This window comes from Sorghum bicolor, chromosome 2, assembly GCF_000003195.3.
Source record: "Sorghum bicolor cultivar BTx623 chromosome 2, Sorghum_bicolor_NCBIv3, whole genome shotgun sequence".
NCBI classification, from domain to species: Eukaryota; Viridiplantae; Streptophyta; class Magnoliopsida; order Poales; family Poaceae; genus Sorghum; species Sorghum bicolor.
The window spans coordinates 64,221,133-64,244,257 of record NC_012871.2 but is presented as its reverse complement, the minus strand read 5'-3'; the positions used below and the strand labels follow the sequence as shown (position 1 = coordinate 64,244,257).

Here is a 23,125-nt window from a genome sequence, read left to right as displayed (position 1 = left end):
ATTCCCAGGACGTGAACGTCCCGTAACATAGATATTCTCTGAAACATGGAATATGAGAACAGGAATGTGGGCACCAATCCACATAGATATTCTAAGAACATAAACATGTTCCTATTCTTAGGCTGCTAAGCATCAATCCACTATGGAAATAACCTAACGCTACATATCTCTATTACTTCTAAGGCTGGATAACGAGTTGGCTCATTCTGGCTCGTTAGGATAACAAGATTGCTCGGCTCTACAAGTTATTTTAACCAGTTAGAAAGCTAGCCCGGCTCATCTCGTTAAAAACTCGAGCTGGCTTGTTAAGCTCGCGAGCTAGGTATAAAAAGTACATAAAATATAATATTTGTATTTAGTTAAAGCTTAAAAATAGTAATAATATAATAATAATATTTCTAATAGTTTTAATTCTAATAAAATATTCATATGAGCTAACATATCAATTATTTATAAAGTGTAAAACAAAATATTACAAAACTAATATAAATTATAATAATTTTTTTTAATATTGTAGTTTGTTTGGCTTACGAGCAGCTCACAAGCTAGCTAGAGTTGACTCGTTATAGCTAACGATCTCTAGCCACGAGCCAAGTGAAGTAACGAGCTTCGAATTTTTTTGTACAGCATTAGTTACTTCTATGGGCTCCCCGCGTGCACATTGCCGGGGCTAGCGATGCACATCTTCAGATAACACAAAGTAGCACCTTTCACATGAATGGATAACCCTGGAACAACATTTTTGTAATAAAATAGTTAAAATATGCAGATACTACTAACTTGGAATTCACAACAGCAGCATACATAACAAATTCCATCGGAGTTGTCAACAAGTAGTTCATCAACACGTCACAAGCGACAGTGCAGACTGAGTACACACACATGTTGGAAGTGCGATGTAGCTTACTACTAGTTTACATTCTAAGAAAGTTTGAATAGACGCCAAATCTGAGTCAAGCCTTCGCCGGCAACTTGTTCATCACGGAGCTTATCTTATCCTCAGGAATGCCCCTTTGAGGATCAATCTTGTAGGTGTCATAGAAGTCTAATATTTCCATAGAGATATTCTTAACCTGGGAATTGCAAATTTGCCAGTCACAAAGTTGGGTGAAGAAAACAATATACAGAATAAATAGCTGGGAAATCAACAACAGAACTGCTTACTATGTTCATGTCAACACGGAGCTCTTCAAACCATGCTGTGGTGTCCTTATCTTTTAGAACACTTGCTATGTATATGCAGGCCAGTGCAATCATGTAGGGAGGGTATATGAGGATAAGGTCCATCTTGTATGTATCGTTAACAAGGCCCCTACAAATCACAAAGGGTCGTTTTTCTTCAAAAAGAAGATGTAACAACAGGTCTTAGCTGAAGCCTGAGCATACAATATCACCCATAATCAGATACTCATCCTAAAACTAATGCTGACAATTCTAATTAAGTCAATTTATGTTATGCCACAAACTCATCACACTAGCATTTGACAGGGCCCTGGCTCCTACCATGAAGCCATGCCAAACGGTGGGTGCCAAAATGGCTTTGGCGAAGAAGAACAGTGGAGCCAGAGCCGTTTTTCTATTGAGGAGCCAGAGCCGCAAAAAAAACATAGCTTCTCCTGGCTCCTCACAAACTTAGCACAAGTTATAACGAAACTACCACTAGAGCCATTTTTGCCAAACGTTTTCCAAAACAGCTTCACTCCACCAAAGAAGCTGCTCCGCAAGAGGAGCCAGAGTCGGCGCACTTTTAGGAGGAGCCGGAGCCCTGCCAAATAGGGCCAAATTCAGAAGAGAAAGGAAACTCTAAAGAGATATAAGTATTTGTTTCCAAGGGTCTTCCATACCAAATGCAAAATACTTAGTCTTAAACTGTGGATGTCAATAAACACTGCAAGGAACGAGGGTAGTTATCTTGCTCTGACTTGTTTACTCATTTGACAATGTTTCGAAAGTCCCAAGTTTGGACCAACAAAAACATCCAAGAGCCTAGGCTTCAGCTTCAATAGCATAAAATGCTTCATGTAGCTTTCACAGAAATAACAAGACACTGAAACTCGAAACAAAGAGGGCTGAAAGTCCTAAGCAGAATAAAAGTTCCTTTTCCCCTCAACTGTTCACTGAATCATGCTGTTCATAAAAGCAGTGCTTACCAGGCAAATTGTGTCAGATCTGTTATGCCAGCATCTTGCAATAACCTGCAGATAGGGCATCTATCAACTCGGAGTTCCACTAGAACGAATAACTGAAAGCTAGAGAGATATGAATAGATTCTTACTGTAAGAGAGGACGGTATGGATGGAAAACAACCAAATAATAGTCAAGAGCTTCGAGGAGCTTCATTTCCATTTCAAGAATATCCTTAATTTCAAACCGATACTTGTCATCGGAACCTGCACTTTGAAGAGAGAGAGAGAGAGAGAGAGAGAGAGAGAAGGTTATCTACTGCAGTTTTTCCATGTAAATATGGCAATACATATGGTTATAAGACATACCACACATCTTTTTTATGTAAAAGACAAGAAGCCGAGCTTGCACTGTGCTCTCCTCCACCTTAGATGCCAAATACAAACAAGTAGGTGCAACCAAACGAGGATCATAGTCTGACATGCTCTTCCTGGAAACAAATTTCGTGTGAAAACAAAGTTCTTGCTACAAATCCAAAAAAAAATCAAAGCCCCACTAGAACAGATAATTCAATGTTGTTCAGGAGAATATATAGATCAAGTGACAAAATCTGGATATTTAGCCCAGCTAATGATGGCAGAAGATTAGGTTTCAGACATGACAGGGAATGCATGTGTGAGTGTGTTTGGGTCTATGTATGACTCCTTTTTCTTCTACTAATACAATGATACGCAGCTCTCCTGCGTGTTCGAGAAAAAATAGGTTTCAGACATGGTCTTCGTATTTCTAGTTATAGAGTTTTAAGAGGTGAGCACTACCATACTAGAGGACAGTTGAAAAAAAAATTAGGAAAACAATTCTACAGATCTTGTAATAACACTGTTTCCTTCCTCTAAGTAGTAAGACCACCAGTGGAATTTAGAAGTGATAATTCTACAATACATACGAACACAGATGCACATGCAGTGTAACCTCCTTACATAGAGAAGCATACCTTGTATACACACGCCTGAAGTAAGTGACTGCTGTAGCTATAACTCTGAAATAACAACAGTTTAAGGTCACAACTCACAAAGATCTTGACTTGGAAGACAAGCTAAAGACAGGATATAACATGCATGTTGTGTGAAAACTTCATTTGTTGAGATGCACTCAATGTTACTTTTTACAGTAATGCTGTAAGTACTGTTGCACTCATATGGGTCGATGAGCATACGGTAACATAAGAATTCTATTTGAGAATCTCATCTTTCTCTTAAAGCTGCCAGCATTTGATTATTGCACCTGGAGTAGGAACATCAGCAACAAAATGATGGGGGGGGAGAACAAACACTAAGGTGGCGTTGGATGCACCACGGGTTTGTGATGTGGACTGGGACTGGGATATGAAAAGGTGGGTTTTGAGAAGGATAGTATCCCATCCCTTTCCAATGTTCTGCACTGGGCGTTTGGATTGGGGACAATCTTTAATAATAAAGACGCTCCTCATTAAGTCAAAAAGAAAATTTAACTAAGTTTAAGTATGACCATAGCAAAAGAAATTTCGTTGGAAAATCTGAAGATTCTCTTCATGACATCTCTGAAGCTTTCTTCAACCTGGTACTGCAAAGAATTGTCCCAAACAAGAAGCATACAGAAAAGAAGTGACCAAACAAGTAAAGATAGATCCAACCAAAGTTGCATGCTCAGTAACCAAGCAAAGAGAAATGTGAATCTATTGTACAAGATGAAAAGGGGCCCACCCAAAACCCACATCCCTCGCCGTTTTAGATCAGTGGATAGGAGCTGCTCATTTCCCATTCATGATTCTGCAGCACATCCCTTTCCCGCTATGCAAACATGGGTTTAGATTAGATATAACCGATCCCTCATATCCCATCCACACCCCGCATTTCCTACTCGCCAAACACCAACTAAACATCTGAATGTGCTGATTTTCAGTTAATAAACCAACAACCTATATGATGTGTTCTTTAATTCTTTTAGCATCTATATAAGTTACAAGATTTAGAAGGAAACATGCCAAGTGCAAAGTATAGTAAGAAATCAAGATAACAAACTAGATTCTTTTGTCAGTACAAAAGAAGCAAATAAATCAGGTTATGCAAACAAGGCCTAACCTTTGCCTAACTTTAACCTGTTGTGCCAGCCTCCAGATATCTGAAATCATCAAATGCTTGTATTGGTAAGGCATCCAAGAAGACACAAGTTGTCCTAATGCAAAATGGACATCAATCAACCCTATGTGAAAATGTGAGATACTATGACTGATGTAAATGTATGGAAATGAACTAATTGCTTTCTTTCCTCAAAAACATGGAGTCTAATTTAGCGATACATTATTAGTTATGAATTATAAGATTGCACCAAATTAATAAAAGCAAGGACATTATTAATTATGAATTATAAGATTGCACCAAATTAATAAAGCAAGGATTGCAAAATTTCCCATCACCAAAAAGGTACGACTTAAACAAGGACACAAACTTGTTTGTTTGAAATCAGTAGAGTAAAAACAAGGACCAAACCATCGTATTTTTCTCTCATTCTCAATTGAAACGGCAGGCAGGCGTTTGATCTTAGCGTCACATAAAATTGCATGATACAAAGGCACATAGCACAGAATGCTCATGGTTATCTCTACTCCTAAAAAGAGCCACCAGGACCCGTCTACCATTCCTATGGTGAAGCCGGATCACAAATGCTTTCACCATATGACTTTTTTTTGCGCCGATATGTGGCCCTGTGCTCTCTTCCCCACCTGTCTCCCCGCTCACCAGAAGGAAAAGAAAAATTAAAAACCCCTATCCCACCCGTCTCCCACCGCCGCCGACGCCACAGCTCCGCCCCCACCAACGCCACGGCCCCACCCCGTCACGCTGCCGCCCAACCTGCATCGAGATGCACTCTTCACCCATAGTTGGCTCCTCCATCCTCGTCCTCACCCGCCCGATCTGCCTCCGCTCTCTCGCCGTTGATGAGAGCACACCGTGTCCTAGGATGCTAAGCGGGTTACTACCGCTCTCCCATAGTAGATGAGAGCAGGTCGGGTAGGCCTGGGGCCACCGGGGAGGCAAGGGTTTAGGGTTTAGGGAGCTCACTATCCACCATGGACAGGGAGGACGGCGAGATGGATGGCATCGATGTTGATATGCCCGCCACCGGGGACAACGCGGTGAAGGTACCACCTCTGAATATGTGTCTATGCTACACCTAGCCCTAGGTCCTTGCGGGTTGTCGACCACCTTGGTGTTCATATAGCTGCAGGAGCTCGACGAGATGAAGTGCAGACTGAAGGAGATGGAGGAGGCCACTACCATCCGCGATACACAGTCCAATGTCACCAAGGAGATGCAAGGTTCTCTTCCTATGTGTTTGCCCATCTTTAGTTTCCTCCTTCATGAATCCATCAGAAGATGTACTGAACCTTGTCGTGCTCATGTAATTGCAGGTCCTATAGCTGGAAGGCAACACATACAGCTTGTTGTGCGCAACAATGATGAGCTAACCAAGTTTCTGGGTGCCATCACCATGCTGCCGACAGTGTGTTAATGAACTACGAGACACTGCTGCCCAAGAAGGCTGGAGGCAATGATGAGGCTAATATTGGCTCATCGCAGATTAAATACACCTTTGTACTAAGCATAATGGGACAAATATGCCAAATTATCATCAATATTTGTAGGCATAAATGGAAAGGGAAAGGATGATTCTTGCAGAGTAGAGGGAAAGGTAAACAGGGTATCCATTTATTTTTAACCATCTAATCAGCACCATGAGACATTAATCTAAATGAGATTTCTGGTTTTGGAGCTCCCTTATGGATTTATCTGGTTTTCGAGTCAGATGAATTTGCATAGCATAATAGCATATATGGAGGTCATCATGTGGTTACAAGCTTCTCCAATATGGATTGTGTGCACAGATTGGAGAGACTCTTTCTGAATAAACAAAAATTGTGGACTGCATGGATAGCAAGGTCAGAATATTGCAGTAAGAGCATTATCATTTTTTACGAAAGCATCATCACTTTGTTAGAGAACAACTACAACTTTTTGGCTTTCGCTGCACCATCATAATTTTGAGCTGGCAGTAGTTCTTCAATTCACAGTTTCCTAATCCTCACTTTGTTCCAAGGTTGGTCCGAATAAGCTCTGTTTGTCTGAATCAAATCCAATAATGAGTGTCTTAGAGGGAAAATGAGTTAATGCACTTATGTTTGAAAGAGTGTAGTGCCATTATTAGAAACAGAAATGGCTTAACCAGTGATTAGTGACAATCAGTAGTACAACTAGACTTCTGAAACGAATTCAGCTCTAATTCAACACAAATACATTCCATCAGTGGTACTTGTTCCATTGCCACATATTTCTGGAAGCCAAATTTTTCGCTTGAGTATTAGCTTGGATCCTTGTTTTCTTGGGAATTCATAATGGTCCTGCACACTGTCAAAAGTTCGCTCTTCTTTTTTTAGAACATTTAAGTGAGAAACATTTTGAGAATAGAAGCATTATGTTGCCATATATTGTTTCAATTTTGTTTGGTTTATATTACATATAATTGTTCTTCCTTTAAGTTGTACATTATATGGCAACCCTTCAAGGGAGGTCAAGTGAAAAGCAACATCATTGGATCTCACAATGTTTTGTCAAATTGGGTTCGCGGATCTTCATTTGAGTCCCTTCAATATTGTGTGAAACATTGTGAGATCAAATAAAGGGCACCATCAAATGAAGGCATGTCAAGGATCGTTGTTTTGTCAATCTTGTATTTTTGCTAGAGCAGAGTACCATAGGGATTCATGTTGCTAGGTTTCTAAACAACTATTTTAATATTTTCTTTAACCTGAGTCTCTGATATTTACACACTACATAGTTCATTAAATTTTTCACAAGATACCTATGAGATTCCTGGAATGCTTCACCACCTATAATCTGACAATTACTTATATTGATGATCTATTGGCTGCCTGAAACTCTTCATGTTGTTCTCTCATCTGTCCTCAAGTTCTGCATCACTTGCCGTCTCACACTTAGTCATGCCTTTCACTTATCGGTACTCAACTTTTATGCATGTGCAATGAATCGTTCGGATATGGAAAATGACTTCAAAAGCTGTTCCTTTTGGCTCCACAGTACAATTTAGTAAGAGAAATATTCAGTTGACGTCCTATATCTAAGGATGTCTATTTGTGGCCGGTAACACAAGTAACCAAGTATCGATGAACCTCCATGTCAAGGAGAAGGTTAGAGAGGCCAAAGTTGCTTTGGAGCTTCATTTACACTAGATAAACTAAGTAGTAGTACTTTCCTTTAGTAGATTGGTGAATAGACGATCAAGATTTTGATGCCATATAATGGGAGACTACAATTTCCATGGGCAAGGAAGGAATACTGGCATAAAGTTTCTGTGCACAAATTTATCTCATTGTACAATTGATTATCAAAAAAATTTAACATGTTCCGTTTGTTTGATTTACAATACTACTACTAAATGTCACTTCTACAATGGTAAAATAGTAAAATTAGGGTAGCAATATAACATGCATTCATACATATGTTATTGTGGTAATATTTTTTTCCATTGCAACACATGGGCATTTACCTAGTGACTACATGTACACCAAGTTATTTGTCACAGTCGCAGAATACTTGCAATCGTTTGAACATCAGATCAGTCTACATTTGATACGCCTAGCCCGAAGGTCATAAAAGACTAGCAGTTTTAACATCTTACAGCGCACGCTGAGTTTGGTATGACTTTTTTAGTACACTATACAGAAGCAGGCTAGAATCTAAAGCTAGTTCACATCGGGGAAAACGATAGAGCAAGGTGTCAGGAAAAGGGGAGGGGAGGATAGGAGCTCACGGAACGACATATGGATCTTGATGAGGCGGAACTCCTCTGGCGTGATGCCCCGCTCCCGGTCCGCCGCCGGCACCAGGTCCACATCATCGGGGTCCAGTAGCTGCTTGCTGCACATCCCAGCAGCAACAACAGCACCGCTCTAATCAGCCGCGGAGCCACCAAATCGAAAGGCGCGAACGGGGAGGAAGGGTCGACGAGGCCGGGAGGCTTACCAGTGCGACGACGTCCAGAAGTTGGCGGCCATCGTGGACTCGCGATCCCGGCGAGCCTGCGGAGACTCTCGCCGGCCGAATCGGTGGAGGGGAAAGAGAAATGGATCGAGGGGGAATCACCGGTGCAGATTGATTGATCAGGCCAGCCCAGCTGCCAGCGTTATGGGCCGCCTGGAGGCTTCCGAGGCCCGGAATGCGCTACTAGGCCCGCCAAACGTTCAGCTCCCCAAGTTTCAAGAATTCAAGTTTCCCTCAAAAAAAAAGGAAAAAGAATTCAACTACCCTATGAAAATCCAATTCGCAGGGAAGTGGACCTGGATCAGGTCAGGAATATTCAGTCGCGTGTCAGATCCTAGTACTCTCTCCATCCCACTGAAAGTGACGTTTTAAGTTTTATATCATCTTATTTAACCATTTGTTTTATTTAAAAATTTTATATAAATATTAATTATTTTATTGTGACTTATTTTATTATTAGAGATATTTTAATAATTATTTTTTTACTTTATAATTTGTAAAAAAATAGATAAAATGAGTGGTCAAGCACGATATTTAACCGTGTGTTTGGTTGCGGGATGTGTGGGTTGGGTTGGATCCAACTCTCATTTCGGGGACGGAGTCAATTCCTCCATTGTTTTGTTACAACTATGATTTTAAAGACGGATCGAACCATCTCTTGTTTGGTTAGAGAAATTTAGAAAAACGGATTGGATGGCAAGATAACAATGCTAGTGAGGGCACTTTTTATTAAAGACCCTGAGTTTTTCAGAAATTAACAAGGTCGGATCTGTAAAACCTATGAGTCATGGCACTTTTGCATAAAGGTTCGGAAAGTGAAACTAAATTACGCCGATGACCCTTATCTTCTACCTCTGTTCCGGGCAGAGCAGAGGCGGTCGCACGGGCGAGCTCCGCCACTAGCCGCCGTGGGTGCATGGCAGCTTCCTCCTAGACAGGGCCATCACGGGCGCCGCCACCGGTGCCGAGGAGGCGCTGTTCACGATGACGAGCCGCATCGCGGGGACGCGCGGGTCCATCACGGACTCACGGCGCTCCCGAGAAACGGGGGTTCGCTCCGTCCACCAGAATTCAGCGAACGGAGCCAACCCGCATCTCACGTGAATATTCCTTCTAGAGCCAACTCAACCCGTCTCGGATTCTATCCAAATAGCCATAGGGACGGATCCAACCTAACCCAACTTGCTCTAACCCCCAACCAAACACACGGTAAAAGTTAAAAAACAACACTTTATAATGGGACAGAGAGGGAGTACAGGAGCATCGTTAAGTTGCATAATAATCCAGGAGTAGTGCGTATAGTACGTGACACACTACTGAACTTTGCATTGGTGCACATGCACGCAGCCTGTGTACCACTGTACCTCCAGACAGGTAGAATAGAAGGACGGCGTCGGTTTGTACGTCGTCCTTGGCTGCTGGCTCGAAAATAATTCAGTCCGACGGCGACGACCTGACACGTACATTATATCGCGCGAGAACGCGACCAGATTTTAAGAGACGGGCATGCAACCGAATGGAACGATCGCGCCACACAGATGCATATGCGTTCACAGGCTCACTGGTCACTGCTGCAGCTTGACGTCTCAACCACCGTGTGGCTGTTGCATTGCATGCATGCATGGCTCCACGCTCCACACTCCACTGTTTTTAAAATTTCAAAAGTTTATAAGATTTCCTATCACATCGAATCTGAGCAGATACATAAATCATTAAATATAAACAAAAAACTAATTGTATAGTTTATCTATAATTTAGTAGACGAATTTTTTAAGCCTAGTTAGTTCATAATTAGACAATAATTATCAAATACAAACGAAAGTGTGTATCTAAATCTAAAAAAAAAATCGAACCTAAACATGCCCTGAAACTGAAACTGAAGCAGCAGCTAGCTCCCCTTATCCAGCGCGGTCCAATCTGCGATCTGTGCATCGACCGGCGGGTGGTGCGAAGCTGGCCTAGATCGGCGACAACGAAAGGCGACGTCCATCCAAATCCAAAAGAAAAAAAAAATGATCCAAGGGGCGAGGGCGAGACCGCCACGTCCACTTGCCTGCGTGATCATTGTGCGTCCGTCTCATTCGTCAATAATCGTCAGATCGATATGCATGCGTGATGTACGGTGGTGTTGCATGCGCGCTGCTGTGAACTTGTGACTGATGAACCAATCTCCAATCTGACTACGTCGGCTCTGCGCTACTAGATGGTCTGGATTCCAAAATAATAATGGCCTTGTTTAGATGCGAAAAGATTTTGGATTTCACTACTATAGCACTTTCGTTTGTCTGTGGTAAATATTGTTTAATTATGGACTAACTAGGATCAAAAGATTCATCTCGCGATTTACAGATAAACTGTGTAATTAGTTTTTATTTTCGTCTATATTTAATGCTTTATGCATGTGCCGAAAGATTCAATGTGACGGGGAATCTTTAAAATTTTTTGATTTTCGGTGTGAACTAAACAAGGCCAATGTTTGTATTTCGAATTCTCACTTTGGCTCCATTCACTGGTTAATTGGTGCCAAATTAGCTACTGCTCCTCCGTCTTCCGGTGATAATAATAATAATAATAATAATAATAATAATAATAATAATAATAATAATAATAATAATAATAATAATAATAATAATAATAATAATAATAATAATAATAATAATAATAATAATAATAATAATAATAATAATAATAATAATAATAATAATAATAATAATAATAATAATAATAATAATAACAACAACAATAGTTTTGCTTTTTTTTTGAGGGGGGTAGTAGCATCAAGCAGGCACCTGATCGATCAACGTTGTATGCTCGCTCAGGTTTTTAGTATTCGGCATTGGTTAAAAGTTAAGGACTTGTTTAGTTCCAAAAAAATTTATAAAATTTTTCAGATTCTCCATCACATCGAATCTTTAGACACATGCATGAAGTATTAAATATAGACAAAAATAAAAACTAATTGCACAGTTTGGTCGAAATTGACGAGACGAATCTTTTAAGCCTAGTTAGTCTATGATTGGACAATATTTGTCAAATACAAACGAAAGAGCTAGAGTGTCAATTTTGCAAAATATTTTGGAACTAAACAAGTCCTAAACCGAACGGGTACCATTAAAGAGAGGAGGGGAATATATTGATTTAGTTCACCCCGAAATACAAAAAGTTTTTAAGATTCTCTGTCACATCGAATCTTGCGGCACATGTATGAAACATTAAATATAGATGAAAACAAAAACTAATCACACAGTTTGACTGTAAATCGCGAGATAAATATTTTGACCTTAGTTAGTCTATAATTAGACAATATTTGAAACAAATAAACGAAAATGCTATCAAAAAAATTTCACATCTAAACTAGGCCTTAGGGTCCCTGCCCTTGGAAAGGTCAAGAATCAGTGGCAGTGATTGGATTGGAAGAGATGCTGCGACTGGATTTGATTTGACTTGCGCTGACTGGGTCTCGCTGCGATAAACGACAAGGGAACGCCGGCAAACAGTGCCGTGCTGCCAGCGCGCGTAGTAACCGAGGAGTACTGCCAGCGCGCGTAGCAACTGCGACCCTGAAGGTTACCCTGAGAGGCAGAGACACCACCACGTAACAACTATGGCCTTGTTCAGTTCACCCCAAAACCAAAAACTTTTCAAGACTCTTTGTCACACTAAATCTTACGACATATGCATAAAGTATTAAATATATATGAAAACAAAAACTAATTGCACATTTTACTGTAATTTATGAGACAAATTTTATGAGCAGTAGTGTTTCCCAAAAATTTTTGGCAACTAAACAAGGCCTAAGAAGTCTGCAACTTAATTATATGAAAGAAAAAACAGGTTTAGAAACACTGAATTTATATGTTTCCGCGCGTGGGAGTAAAGCTTTTTTACAAAAAATGATTGATCGGCGCGTGAAAACCCATCCAATAGGATTCTCTCGGAGTAGGCCTTGTTTAGTTTACTCCAAAAATCAAAAAAAATCAAGATTCTTGTTACATCAAATCCTGCGATATATACATGGAATATTAAATTAATATAGTCGAAAACTAAAACTAATTACAATTTACCTATAAATCGCGAGATAAATCTTTTAAGTCTAATTAGTCTATAATTGAATAATAATTAATAAATAAAAACGAAAATGTTAGAGTATGCAAAACCAACAAATTTTAGGAATTAAACAAGGCCGCATTGAGCAGCAGGGAAGAATGTGTGGTGTATACACTTTAGGCTTTGTTTGGATATTGTCGGATTCATCTCAATCCACATGTATTGTAGTGGATTGAGGTGGAATTTAGTTCAAATTCCACTCTAACCCAGCTCAATACATATGGATTGATGCGAATGTCACTACATCCAAACAAGGTCTTACTGCGGTGATCGGTGAAGAAGCTGTCTGCCCCAAGGCCGATGTACCGTGATACGTATATGTATGGCATTGGCAGGCATATCATTGCCGGTGCCGTACGCGCATTTCTCGTGGATCTCCTGATACATGGTGCCACAAGCCCCTTGTATACAGTATACGGTACCAGTAGGGCATAAATTCTGGGTGCAATAGCCCAATCATTGTGCGTTTGAAAAGGATCCGTCGTCGGATCGCATATTGGTTAGTAGTTGACACTGGATCTGGTATTCTTGCATTGGACCACCGCTGCATTTATAACACTAGATCTGGTATTCTTGCATTAGTTAGTTGACACTCGCTTGCCTGAGCTAAAAGTACTTTTCACTCATTTATTATAAAAAAATATTATTAAATAGCTGACAGATTCGATAAGCTCAAGTGAAAAGAACGGCCTATTCGCTTGCATGATAAAATAGTAATCTTGTTTTGCCTTGCTTGTTAATTTTGACCTGTGTTTAAGTACTCATGTATACTATCTGCTATAGCATCACATCGATTTCTTCCTGGAAAGCAAGCGTGCTAGGCTGTGTTTGGAGTGTGTGACAACAGAACCATGGTCAAGAAGCTGCAATAAGTAAAAATCGGAGTTCTAATGTCTAGGCCGGAGTGTTTGGTTCCCAGCCTCACATCGCCACGCCATATGTTTGGTTTATGACAAAGCGTTGGCAGCCACACGTTTCACAGTTCATTTTCTCGCCAAAGGTTAGGCAGTCGTTTTGCTCAACGCAACTTAGGCGGAGCCGCCACAGCGGTGTGGCAAAGTGTGGACGCCAACCAAACATCCCCTCAATCTCGTCATGGATGTGGCACGGCGGTCGCGAGGGTCATCCATGTCAAAGGATGTTTGGCGGGTTTGTCATCGATTCTCGCGGCTAAAGGTTTCACATGGAAATTGGCTATAAGAGGGCCGTTGAGAGAATTGTGTCATGAACCTATGGTCCCTAAATAATACATTTTCTTCGGTTGAAAAATTAAAAGCATATTTGGTACAGCTCCTCTTAAAGTTTCTTTGAACGGATTATGTGAAATTCTACCAAACAGTTAAAACAGAACTGAAATCACTAGAGAATCAAAAAGTAAAACTCTACCAAACTGGCCTTAAAACCCCATACAATGCAAACTGAATATTGCTCAAGTCTATTTGATCCCATGAGCTAACAGTGACTAGTTAAAAATAACACTAGTTCATCCAAATAAAAGGGCTAATGGATACGTACACTACTTTTTACTAAGCTCTTAGCTATTTTATAATAATTTTATTTAGAGATATAAAGACTAATCAAACATGAGCTATTTTGATTCTATCGTGTGAGGGAGTAATTCGTGCATGCATGCATGTGTGCGACGACTAAAGCGCATCATTGTGTTCGTCAATTGATGGTCTGATGGATGCTGTACAAATCCAAGTACTATGCTATATATGTGACAAGGTGTGTGTACTGATAATTCAGCCCTGCCTCTCTTTTCGTATTGCCGTAGGATGAAGTATACTTACACATGCATTATTAACTTTTTTGCACCGATCGACAAGCTGCGACCATCGGACCATGGAGTACGAAACGAAAACGATAGACAAACCCACGCAATACAAACGGAATCGTTCTGGTCCTGCAGGTCGGAGGATGCTTTGTAGCTTTTGGGCACAAGGCTAGTAGGATACTTTCAGTGTTACTGAACGGTCCCCTGCTGGCTCATGCTCCAGCAGCAAAACGGCCATGCATGCTCCCTTCTGATCTTTTGTCATATTATAAAGTGGCATGCTGGCACAGGACAATGACATGCACATGGAGATATTAGGTAAGGTAAATTAGTTCATTTTTCGTTAAAAATTATATTGATTTGATTTGGCGGCCATGACAAAGACACAAAAAAAAGGTGTAGGAACATGTCAGTTTATACTCGAACTAGAGCGCAGAGACACGAAATTGCACGACAAGAATTTAAGCATGCTATATATCATTGTCTCACTTTGATAAAATTCTTTACTTTACCGTGCAACAATTTGTATCCAAAATTTATGAAGTCACATATAGCTAAGTGTCTTTTTCTTCTTCTTAAATTACAATTTATATGTGGTGCATATATCGTGTGCAACGAGCTTCTACATGAACCAAATAATTGTGTTGGTTGGCTTCATTTCTAATAATAGTAAAGGTTGATAGAGAGGTATGTGTACGAGAGTATTTTGTAGAGACTCTTGCAGTGGTGGATAATTTACAAAGGCTCATGCATTTATATCTTTGGTTTGTATTGAAATTATAATTTTCCTCATGTTTTTGTAACTTTATTTATACTTAGATTTAATACAATATTATCATGCTGAAGTCATAAATGTTAATAAAATCTTTAGTAAACTTAGTAAAAAACAAACACATAATTACATTCTACAGAGGTACTCAATCTATCCTAAATTAAATTATAAGACGTTTGATTTTTTTAACATCAAATTTGACCATTCATTTTTTTCAAAAAAATTATACAAAATATTATTTTTTTTATCGTAGCTTAGTTTATTAATAAAAGTTGACCGTGTAGATTTCTTCTGCCGGCTAAATCCTAGGAAGACGATAAATTGCCACGTGACATCAAAGTGATCAGGTACCATTACCATTATACGTATACATAGACGTAAACAGTGGTAGTAATGTTGTACCAGATACAGTTACCGTATATGCGTCGAATTGACAGGCCCAGCGTCGACAACGTTGCCGACCAAAAATGCAAATCGGTAGCGCTCGATCCCACCCGCGCCATCAGAAGATAGGGGAGCCAACCGATCGAAGCGGGCGGCGAGGAGAAGGGCGTTGCTGTCAGGCGGCTCAGGCTTGCCGGCCCTGTGCGGCCACGCTGTCATGTTCCTGGAGCTGCCCTGCCCTGCCCTCTGGCCAATGGCAACGCCTGCATGCATCATGCTGCATGCCTCTGATCTGCGTCGGCTTTGGCTGGGCGTCGCTCTCGGCCACCGACACCGCCCCGCGGGCCGTACTACTACAGACACCGAGCCATGCTCGGAACGATCGGGATGCGCACGCAGGCCGGCTGCACCTTGTTGTTCCCTTGCGGAAAATGAGACGGCGACAGACAGTGCAGGGCGTACGTCAATCTTGTACTGTACGTACGTATACGCGTCGTGGGTCCGGCTGGAGACCTGGCCTTCACTGACAGGCAGGGCCCACCTATATCGGTCGGCGTCGTTATACCGGTTTTGTTTTCCCTGAGGGCGCGTCAGCAACAATTTTTGATGCATTGGCGTTGGAGTAGTACTACGGGGCGCGCGATTCTTTCATTTCTTTGCATTGCTTCCGTTGTTCCTTGCCTCGGAACTTCCGATTGGTTCGTTGAGGTCATCACCTCAGCTCCTCCTTTCTTCCATGCCATGCGGCAACACAATGGCGGCGATGCCCGTGTGTGAGTGATTCCGGTGAGGTGGGGGCAGCGAGGCGCTCGCGCCATGCCCATCATCGACCACCAGCCCATGCTAGGCAAGCCAAGTTGCGCGTGCCCTCACGCGGTGGTGCACTGGTTCGCGCGTGTGGCTTCGCGCGGCGCGGTGCCATCACATCTACTACGCCGCTCGCGCTTGCTTGCATTGCATGCGATGACGCGAGAGGCAGCACCCCCCAGCCGCGCCCGCGCGCCGAATTTATTGCGTGCGTGCGTGCATCCGAGCGGCGCCGAAACGCCCCCGCGCTGTACTTGCATGATGATCGGTGATCCGGGATTGGTTGACTTTCTGCTGCTGGCAAGGGACACTGGGCCAGGGGACGGTCCTGGGGGATCGGATCGTGCCGGGCTGCGACGAGCAGAACAAAACTCGCAGCGGTTCCCGTGTTCCGTGTTCGTGACTATCGATTGGCCGCCGCACACGCACCGCGACACCACCGCGGTACCGTCGGGAGACACCGAACACGCGCCGTACCCGTACGTACGTACGCCGGTGGTCGTGAGGTCATCAGTCAAACGGGAGAGACCCGGCCGGCCGAAGCATGCACCGGCGGCGGCAGGCCGGCTCCGACCCGGCCGCACCGCGAACGCACCGCGCGCCAGATCGACCATATACGGCCGCGCGGGGCACGCACGACCCGGCGTTCCGGCCGCGGTTTGCTGCGCGCAAGTGCCGACGAATCCCAGCGCGCGGCGGCTGACTTCCGACTTCCGTTCCGTGGCCTTTTGGTCGCCGCGCACTCGCGCGCCGCACCGCGCCGCGCAGGCACCGCCGCCGTGCTGGGCGGATCGCACACACATCGACATCGTCATCGTCCCTCCGCGCTCCGCGGCTGTTTTCGTCGACCTCTCCAGTCACTCCGCGCCTCCGCGGACACAACGAGTACACAGGTTCTTACACGATTCACCGGCCGTAGGAAGAAAGAAGCATCTATCAATGTGCCCTGGCGGCTGGCCCCATGCGCGCGCCCATAGGGCGAAATGTGCCGGCGACCAAGAGCACGTCACATGCTTTATGACAACGACCTCTCCAAGACCCAGTTGGACATTAGGGCAAATGTAGTATCACCATAATCTATGCAATTTCATACAATGGCAGGTGATGTCATGACGGTTTAACAGACAGTTTGTAGAATATCTTTTGACTTGGTTTCATAGTAACTCTATATCTAGCATCTAATAAATACGGGTGTTGTGTGAATTACTATGGCAACAACTCTGCAATGATGAAATAACCATTTCATAGTTCTAAAATCAACGAAGCAATGATATTTTTCTCTCATCTTTTTTCTCTTCCGTGTTGAAAAAACCATAAATCTATTAGATGATTATTAATATCGCTGACGTGTAGTACCTATGTACGTACTTGCCACCTGTTTTATCAAAACACATGCATTCGGGTGCAAATTAAATGGCGCATGCCAAAGCACGTTGTTGTGAAGTTTCTATGGTCCAAATGAGGCCGTGTTCTTACTATGGGAGGCCTATGTCTACCTGTCCATCCCACTGTCCAATTAATAGCAAACACTAATTCACACAGATTTTCACAGTGCGACGCTCAATGCTAAGGTACACTAGTAAAGTCTCTGGCGAATCCATCGGCCCGCCATTGACTCGTACACAGCAGCAGGTCCGCGCGCACGTTTCACTGCCACAGTGCGGCATGGCCTGCCATGGCCGATTATTGGCGATTGGCCAGAGCTCCAGCAGGCGATCGAGCCAGAGACCGGCGACCACTTGGTTTGGGGAAGGGGAACCACCGTTGCTCCGATCCGATGCGATCCTACCAAAAACACTAGTACCATTTTCAGCTCCTCTTCGTTTACCAGGGCCTTGTTTAGTTCTAAAAATTTTGGGAAATTGACACTGTAGCACTTTCGTTTGTATTTGACAAATATTGTCCAATCATGGACTAACTAGACTCAAAAGATTCGTCTCGTCAATTTCGACCAAACTGTGCAATTAGTTTTTATTTTCGTCTATATTTAATACTCCATGCATGCGTCTAAAGATTCGATGTGACGGAGAATGTGAAAAATTTTGCAAAATTTTCTGGGAAGTAAACAAGGCCCAGATCACAGCACGCACCGAGCAACCAAATTAGGCAGGGAGGTGAGGATCCCAAAATCCCAAGCACGCACCCGACTCGAGCCACCCCCGAGTGGCCTCCAACCGAAACCAAAAAACCACCCGCCGCGTGCGCCCACCTCACCCTCTACCCTTCGTTTCACTCTCCCCCTTTATATCCCCACGCTTGCTCTCTCACTCCCTCCTCAGCTGGCCTGCTTGCTTCGAGCCTGCCTAGCTGTCTGTCTGTCTAGCTACCTGTCCAGCTCTAGAGCTCCCCTCGAGGCCCGGAACGCGACGAGGAAGAAGATCAGAGCACAGCCACAATGCCGTTGTCGGGGATCACCGCGGTGGACGCGGCCGGCAAGGGGATGAAGCTGGAGCGGTACGCCAGCGGGGGCGCGCTGCTGCTGCGCCGGGCGACCAGCGCCAAGCTCGTGTCCGCGTCGTCGCACCTGCTCTTCCGCGCCACCGTGCTCGCCACGCTCGCGCTCGTCTTCCTCTTCACGCTGCACTACCCGTCCCTCCTCTCGCGGTCCTTCCACCTCTCCGCCGGCGCCGGCGACGACTCAGCAGGCGGCGGAGCGCACTCCACCTCCGCCTCGCACCGCAGCCTGCTCATGTCGTCCTCGGCGTCGGCGTCGTACGGCGGCGCCGCGTGGGAGAAGGAGGTACGGCGGAGCGCCAGGCCGAGCCGGGACGGGGGCATCTCCGTGCTGGTCACGGGCGCCGCGGGCTTCGTGGGCACGCACTGCTCGCTCGCGCTCAAGGCCCGCGGCGACGGCGTGCTCGGCCTCGACAACTTCAACTCCTACTACGACCCGTCGCTGAAGCGCGCCCGCCAGGCGCTCCTGGCCAGCCGTGGCGTCGTCGTGCTCGACGCCGACATCAACGACGGCCTGCTGCTGGAGAAGCTCTTCGACGTCGCGGCGTTCACGCACGTGCTGCACCTGGCCGCGCAAGCCGGGGTGCGGTACGCGATGGAGGCGCCGCAGACGTACGTGGCGTCCAACGTGGCCGGGCTCGTCAGCGTCTTCGAGGTGGCGGCCAAGCACGCCGACCCGCAGCCGGCCATCGTCTGGGCCTCCTCCTCCTCGGTGTACGGGCTCAACACCGACGCGCCCTTCTCCGAGGACCACCGCACCGACCGCCCGGCGTCGCTGTACGCGGCCACCAAGAAGGCCGGCGAGGCCATCGCGCACACCTACAACCACATCTACGGGCTCTCCATCACCGGCCTCCGCTTCTTCACCGTCTACGGTCCCTGGGGCCGCCCCGACATGGCCTACTTCTTCTTTGCCCGCAGCATCGTCGCCGGCGAGCCCATCACGCTGTTCCGCGCCGCCGACGGCTCCGACGCGCGCCGCGACTTCACCTACATTGACGACGTCGTCAAGGGCTGCCTCGGCGCGCTCGACACCGCCGGCAAGAGCACCGGCTCCAGGTCCGGCAAGAAGAGCGGGCCCGCGCCGCTCCGCGTCTACAACCTCGGCAACACATCCCCCGTGCCCGTCACCCGGATGGTCGCCATCCTCGAGAAGCTGCTCGGCAAGAAGGCCAACAAGCGCATCGTCACCATGCCCAGCAACGGCGACGTGCCCTTCACCCACGCCAACGTCAGCCACGCCGCCCACGACTTCGGCTACCGCCCCACAACCTCCCTCGAGGCCGGCCTCCGGCACTTCGTCGACTGGTTCGTCAACTACTACAAGCTCGACACCAAGATCGCCAAGGGCGCCCGCAGCAGCGCCGCCGCCGACAAGCCGGCGAAGAAGAAGAAGGCCGCGGCGGCCATGTCGGCGTCCTCGTGAGTGATCGATCAGGCACAGTACAGCACACAGAAACAGAGCACCACCGCCGCCAAGCACAGTCAGTCACCAAGTGTGTATTCTCTAGCTAGTTCTCGGAGGCTTTTGTCTGTAACCATGTATTGTTCAAGCCCTTGCTACTTGCGCCCTCCTCGTCCTCCTTCTAATCCTCCTTATGCTGATAGTGGTTAGTAGGAATAATGATGCAAATAACTGTTGCATTCATATTGGTAGATAAAAAGAGAGATTGGGAGAGGTATAGATGATGATGATAAGATCAAACAGAGGAGCCAGGACAGATGAAAGATGAAGTCACTGGCTCCCTATCAATCAAAATTGTTCTCTTGCACAATGTCACTTGTTTTGTTCTTGTTCACCATCTCGTGATCTGAAACCATGTACGTCAAGATTCTATGCTAAGAATGGGTGGACGGAAAAGCAAAATCATGCACCACAAGCTACGAAACTTTCAGCTCTACCTGTACGCTGCATTTCTGGATTCGGAACCCTTCCCATCCAAAGCCGATATCCAAACAAACTTGCACATATTCGGGCCCTGCTGCTACATTTTGGTCCGGTTCGTCGACAGGGGGACCCTTACTACTTGTGCACTCACAAAATCACAACGCAGCGTGTGTTCATGTGGCTGTGCTTGGAGCAGCGCTTGCCTGTGTGAAGTAATGAAGCTGGTTGGTGAAGGGTTCAGAGCATGGTCCAATCCTTTTAGCATCTTTATTGGGGCGGCATGAACGTATAGGGCCTTGTTTACTTCCCCAAATATTTTATAAAATATTTCAAATTTCTCGTCACATCGAATTTTACGGCACATGCATGAATCATTAAATATAGGTAAAAAAAGATAACTAATTACACAATTTGTATGTAATTTGCGAGACGAATTTTTTGAGCCTAGTTAGCCTATGATTGAACAATATTTGTCAAATACAAACGAACTATTCACATTTTGCAAAAATTTTTTGCAAGTAAACAAGGCCTAGCTAGGTACAAGCCGCTGTGCCCGGTCGTTTCAGAATCAGTTCAGGCCGCCGCTGCTTCGTTTAGTTCCCAAAAAATTTTACAAAATTTTTCAGATTCCCCGTCACATCGAATCTTTAGACGCATGCATGGAGTATTAAATATAAACAAAAATAAAAACTAATTACACAGTTTGGTCGAAATTAACGAGACGAATCTTTTGAGTCTAATTAATTCATGATTGGACAATATTTATCAAATACAAACGAAAGTGCTACAATGTCGATTTTGCAAAATTTTTTGGAACTAAACAAGGCCTTAGTAGCGAGGCAGAAGTGTCTGCCAGTTGGGATGCTAGTATTTTAGGCGCCAAATGGAATGTCGGCACCGTGTCACGAGGCTACTGTTGCATCAATACGTACATGATAGCATGTGCATTTGCAGCGCAAGGTTCAGCAACGATGCACATTACCTTCTCTTCTTCTATCAGAGTTTGCTGATACTCTGAAATGGCAATCGTTTTCTCCTCTTTTTTTCCTGATGGTGAGTGGAAATCATACATGATGATGATAGTGGAGAGCTGATTGTGACACAGCAAAAGCGTGCATTTGTGCATTTCTGCAGTGTAGTAGACTAGATAATAGTAGTGATCTAAAAACATTGGATCCCTTGTAAGCCAATTTATTCCCCGCTGCCAACATATCTGTCTGTCCATGCTGGCACCCTTCTGATCCATCCATCCATCATGCATCCAGGACGGTTTGTCCACTCCTGCCTTAAGACATCCGTCAGATTCCAGTGAATCAGTATTGTCTACATAGAGTACTAGAGGCTTGTGCTACAGGGCCAAAAGGAGAAAGAAACATATCACTTCGTATTATACGTCTGTACCCTGTCAAAATTGCTTCTGCTGCAGGCAAAAATCTGGCCCTGTCAATATATTTGTCCACGAGTCCTGATTTAGTTCATATATTGGATTGGTGATTTCAGACAATTCTGATTGGCATTTTCAGACCACATTTTTCTTTTGGGAAAAAAAACGCGGCATTTTCAGTGCACATCATGGAACCAAAACCATGGACCAATGATATTCCAGGGGAAATAAATTCGTTGTCGGTATCTAGATGGTTCTTGCAATCTAGTGGCACGCTGCAGCCCCAAACAAAACATTGAATCGAACAGGGCTCGTAGGACCAAAGAGAATCTGATAAATTATGGAGAAAGCAACAAATATGCACACACACAAAAAAAAATGCTGTGTGGTAATATACGAGGTCTGTCAGCACAACAGCCTGAAGATCTTGTTCAGCATAACAAAATGTTTTGTGGGCAGAAAGGCACATTGGATCTGAGGTTAGAGCAAGTATTATAGCAGGCTGTAAGCCAGCTAAATGCTGAGGTGGAGGAGAGAGAAGAGGAGAGAGAGTAAAAGCGGGCTGTACCGGCTCAGACACAAAAACCAAGAAAATATGTGATACAGACAAGTGGGCCATGTACTAATAGTGATGAGCTAACCATTATATGAGTGGGCTGCAAGAAGGCTGTAAAGAAATCTTACAGCCAGCAGCTGACTGTATTATAATACTTGCTCTGGATCTTGGAAACGGTGTGGTGCGTTGTGCAGTGTACAATGGTCAAGATCCTAGCTTGGCTCGCCTTTCTTGCTGTTGCTGCACACTTCAGGCCATTAGATTATCTGGAGTTGCTAAAGGCAGTTAAGCTCTGCCATTTTTCACAGCCACTACTATAATAATCACATGGTTAAGAAATATCAGTTTTTGCACAGTTGCAGTAGAGAGAACTCGTATGATGCCTTGAAGCAAGTGCTACAGAGTATAGTATTAGTGCTAGTAGAGAGAAGTTTGGTCCCCAGCAACCTGTGGCTTGCCTAGGAATGGCGCTAGACCAGAAACTTTGACCTAATCTTGATATGGTCTGCGAGTTCTTCACCACTTGCGAAAAAGTGAGTCTCTCACTCAGTCACGCCCTCTCTCATGCAGTCATGCTCTAGGTAGTTGTATAATGTTTAGTGTATACTGATCCAACTGCATGGCTTGGTGGTCACCGTAAACATGGCTGTTCCTATCATTCTGGCTGGCCTCCATTACGCGCTACTCGTCCCGGCCGGCGTTGTGCGGGCCTGCGAGAGCCCGGCGTGTCTACACATCCAGCAGCAGGAATTCAGTTGGGGATGGCGAGATGTT

At 44.5% G+C, this 23,125-nt stretch overlaps 2 protein-coding genes across 3 annotated transcripts; one reads left to right on the top strand and one right to left on the bottom strand.

The window, feature by feature from the left end:
- Positions 716-8,357, bottom strand: LOC8054773 (cyclin-C1-1). Of its 2 annotated transcripts, none has more exons than XM_021454112.1 (9): positions 8,205-8,357; positions 7,993-8,099; positions 4,245-4,338; positions 3,119-3,163; positions 2,493-2,614; positions 2,276-2,390; positions 2,151-2,195; positions 1,165-1,312; positions 716-1,073 (listed from the first exon to the last, which is right to left on the bottom strand). In XM_021454112.1, the coding sequence occupies exons 1-9, from the start codon at positions 8,234-8,236 to the stop codon at positions 954-956; spliced, it is 828 nt and encodes a 275-aa protein (XP_021309787.1). In that variant the 5' UTR covers positions 8,237-8,357; the 3' UTR covers positions 716-953. The 2 variants fall into 2 exon arrangements, with proteins under 2 accessions (XP_021309787.1, XP_002460486.1); XM_002460441.2 differs by having other exon boundaries at positions 4,245-4,284; positions 8,205-8,356.
- LOC8058966 (UDP-glucuronate 4-epimerase 6) lies at positions 18,291-20,322 on the top strand. Its single transcript, XM_002462575.2, has one exon. It carries the CDS (start codon positions 18,465-18,467, stop codon positions 19,947-19,949), a length of 1,485 nt encoding a protein of 494 aa, XP_002462620.1. The 5' UTR covers positions 18,291-18,464; the 3' UTR covers positions 19,950-20,322.

Bases quoted from the DNA above. Each gene is read 5' to 3' on its own strand.
- LOC8054773 (XM_021454112.1), bottom strand. From the start codon at position 8,236: ATGGCCGCCAACTTCTGGACGTCGTCGCACTG. The intron at 8,100-8,204 runs GTAAGCCTCCCG...TGGGATGTGCAG, and splicing joins TTCTGGACGTCGTCGCACTG to CAAGCAGCTACTGGACCCCG. The intron at 4,339-7,992 runs GTGAGCTCCTAT...ATTTTGCATTAG, and splicing joins CAAGATCCATATGTCGTTCC to GACAACTTGTGTCTTCTTGG.
- LOC8058966 (XM_002462575.2), top strand. From the start codon at position 18,465: ATGCCGTTGTCGGGGATCACCGCGGTGGACGCGGCCGGCAAGGGGATG.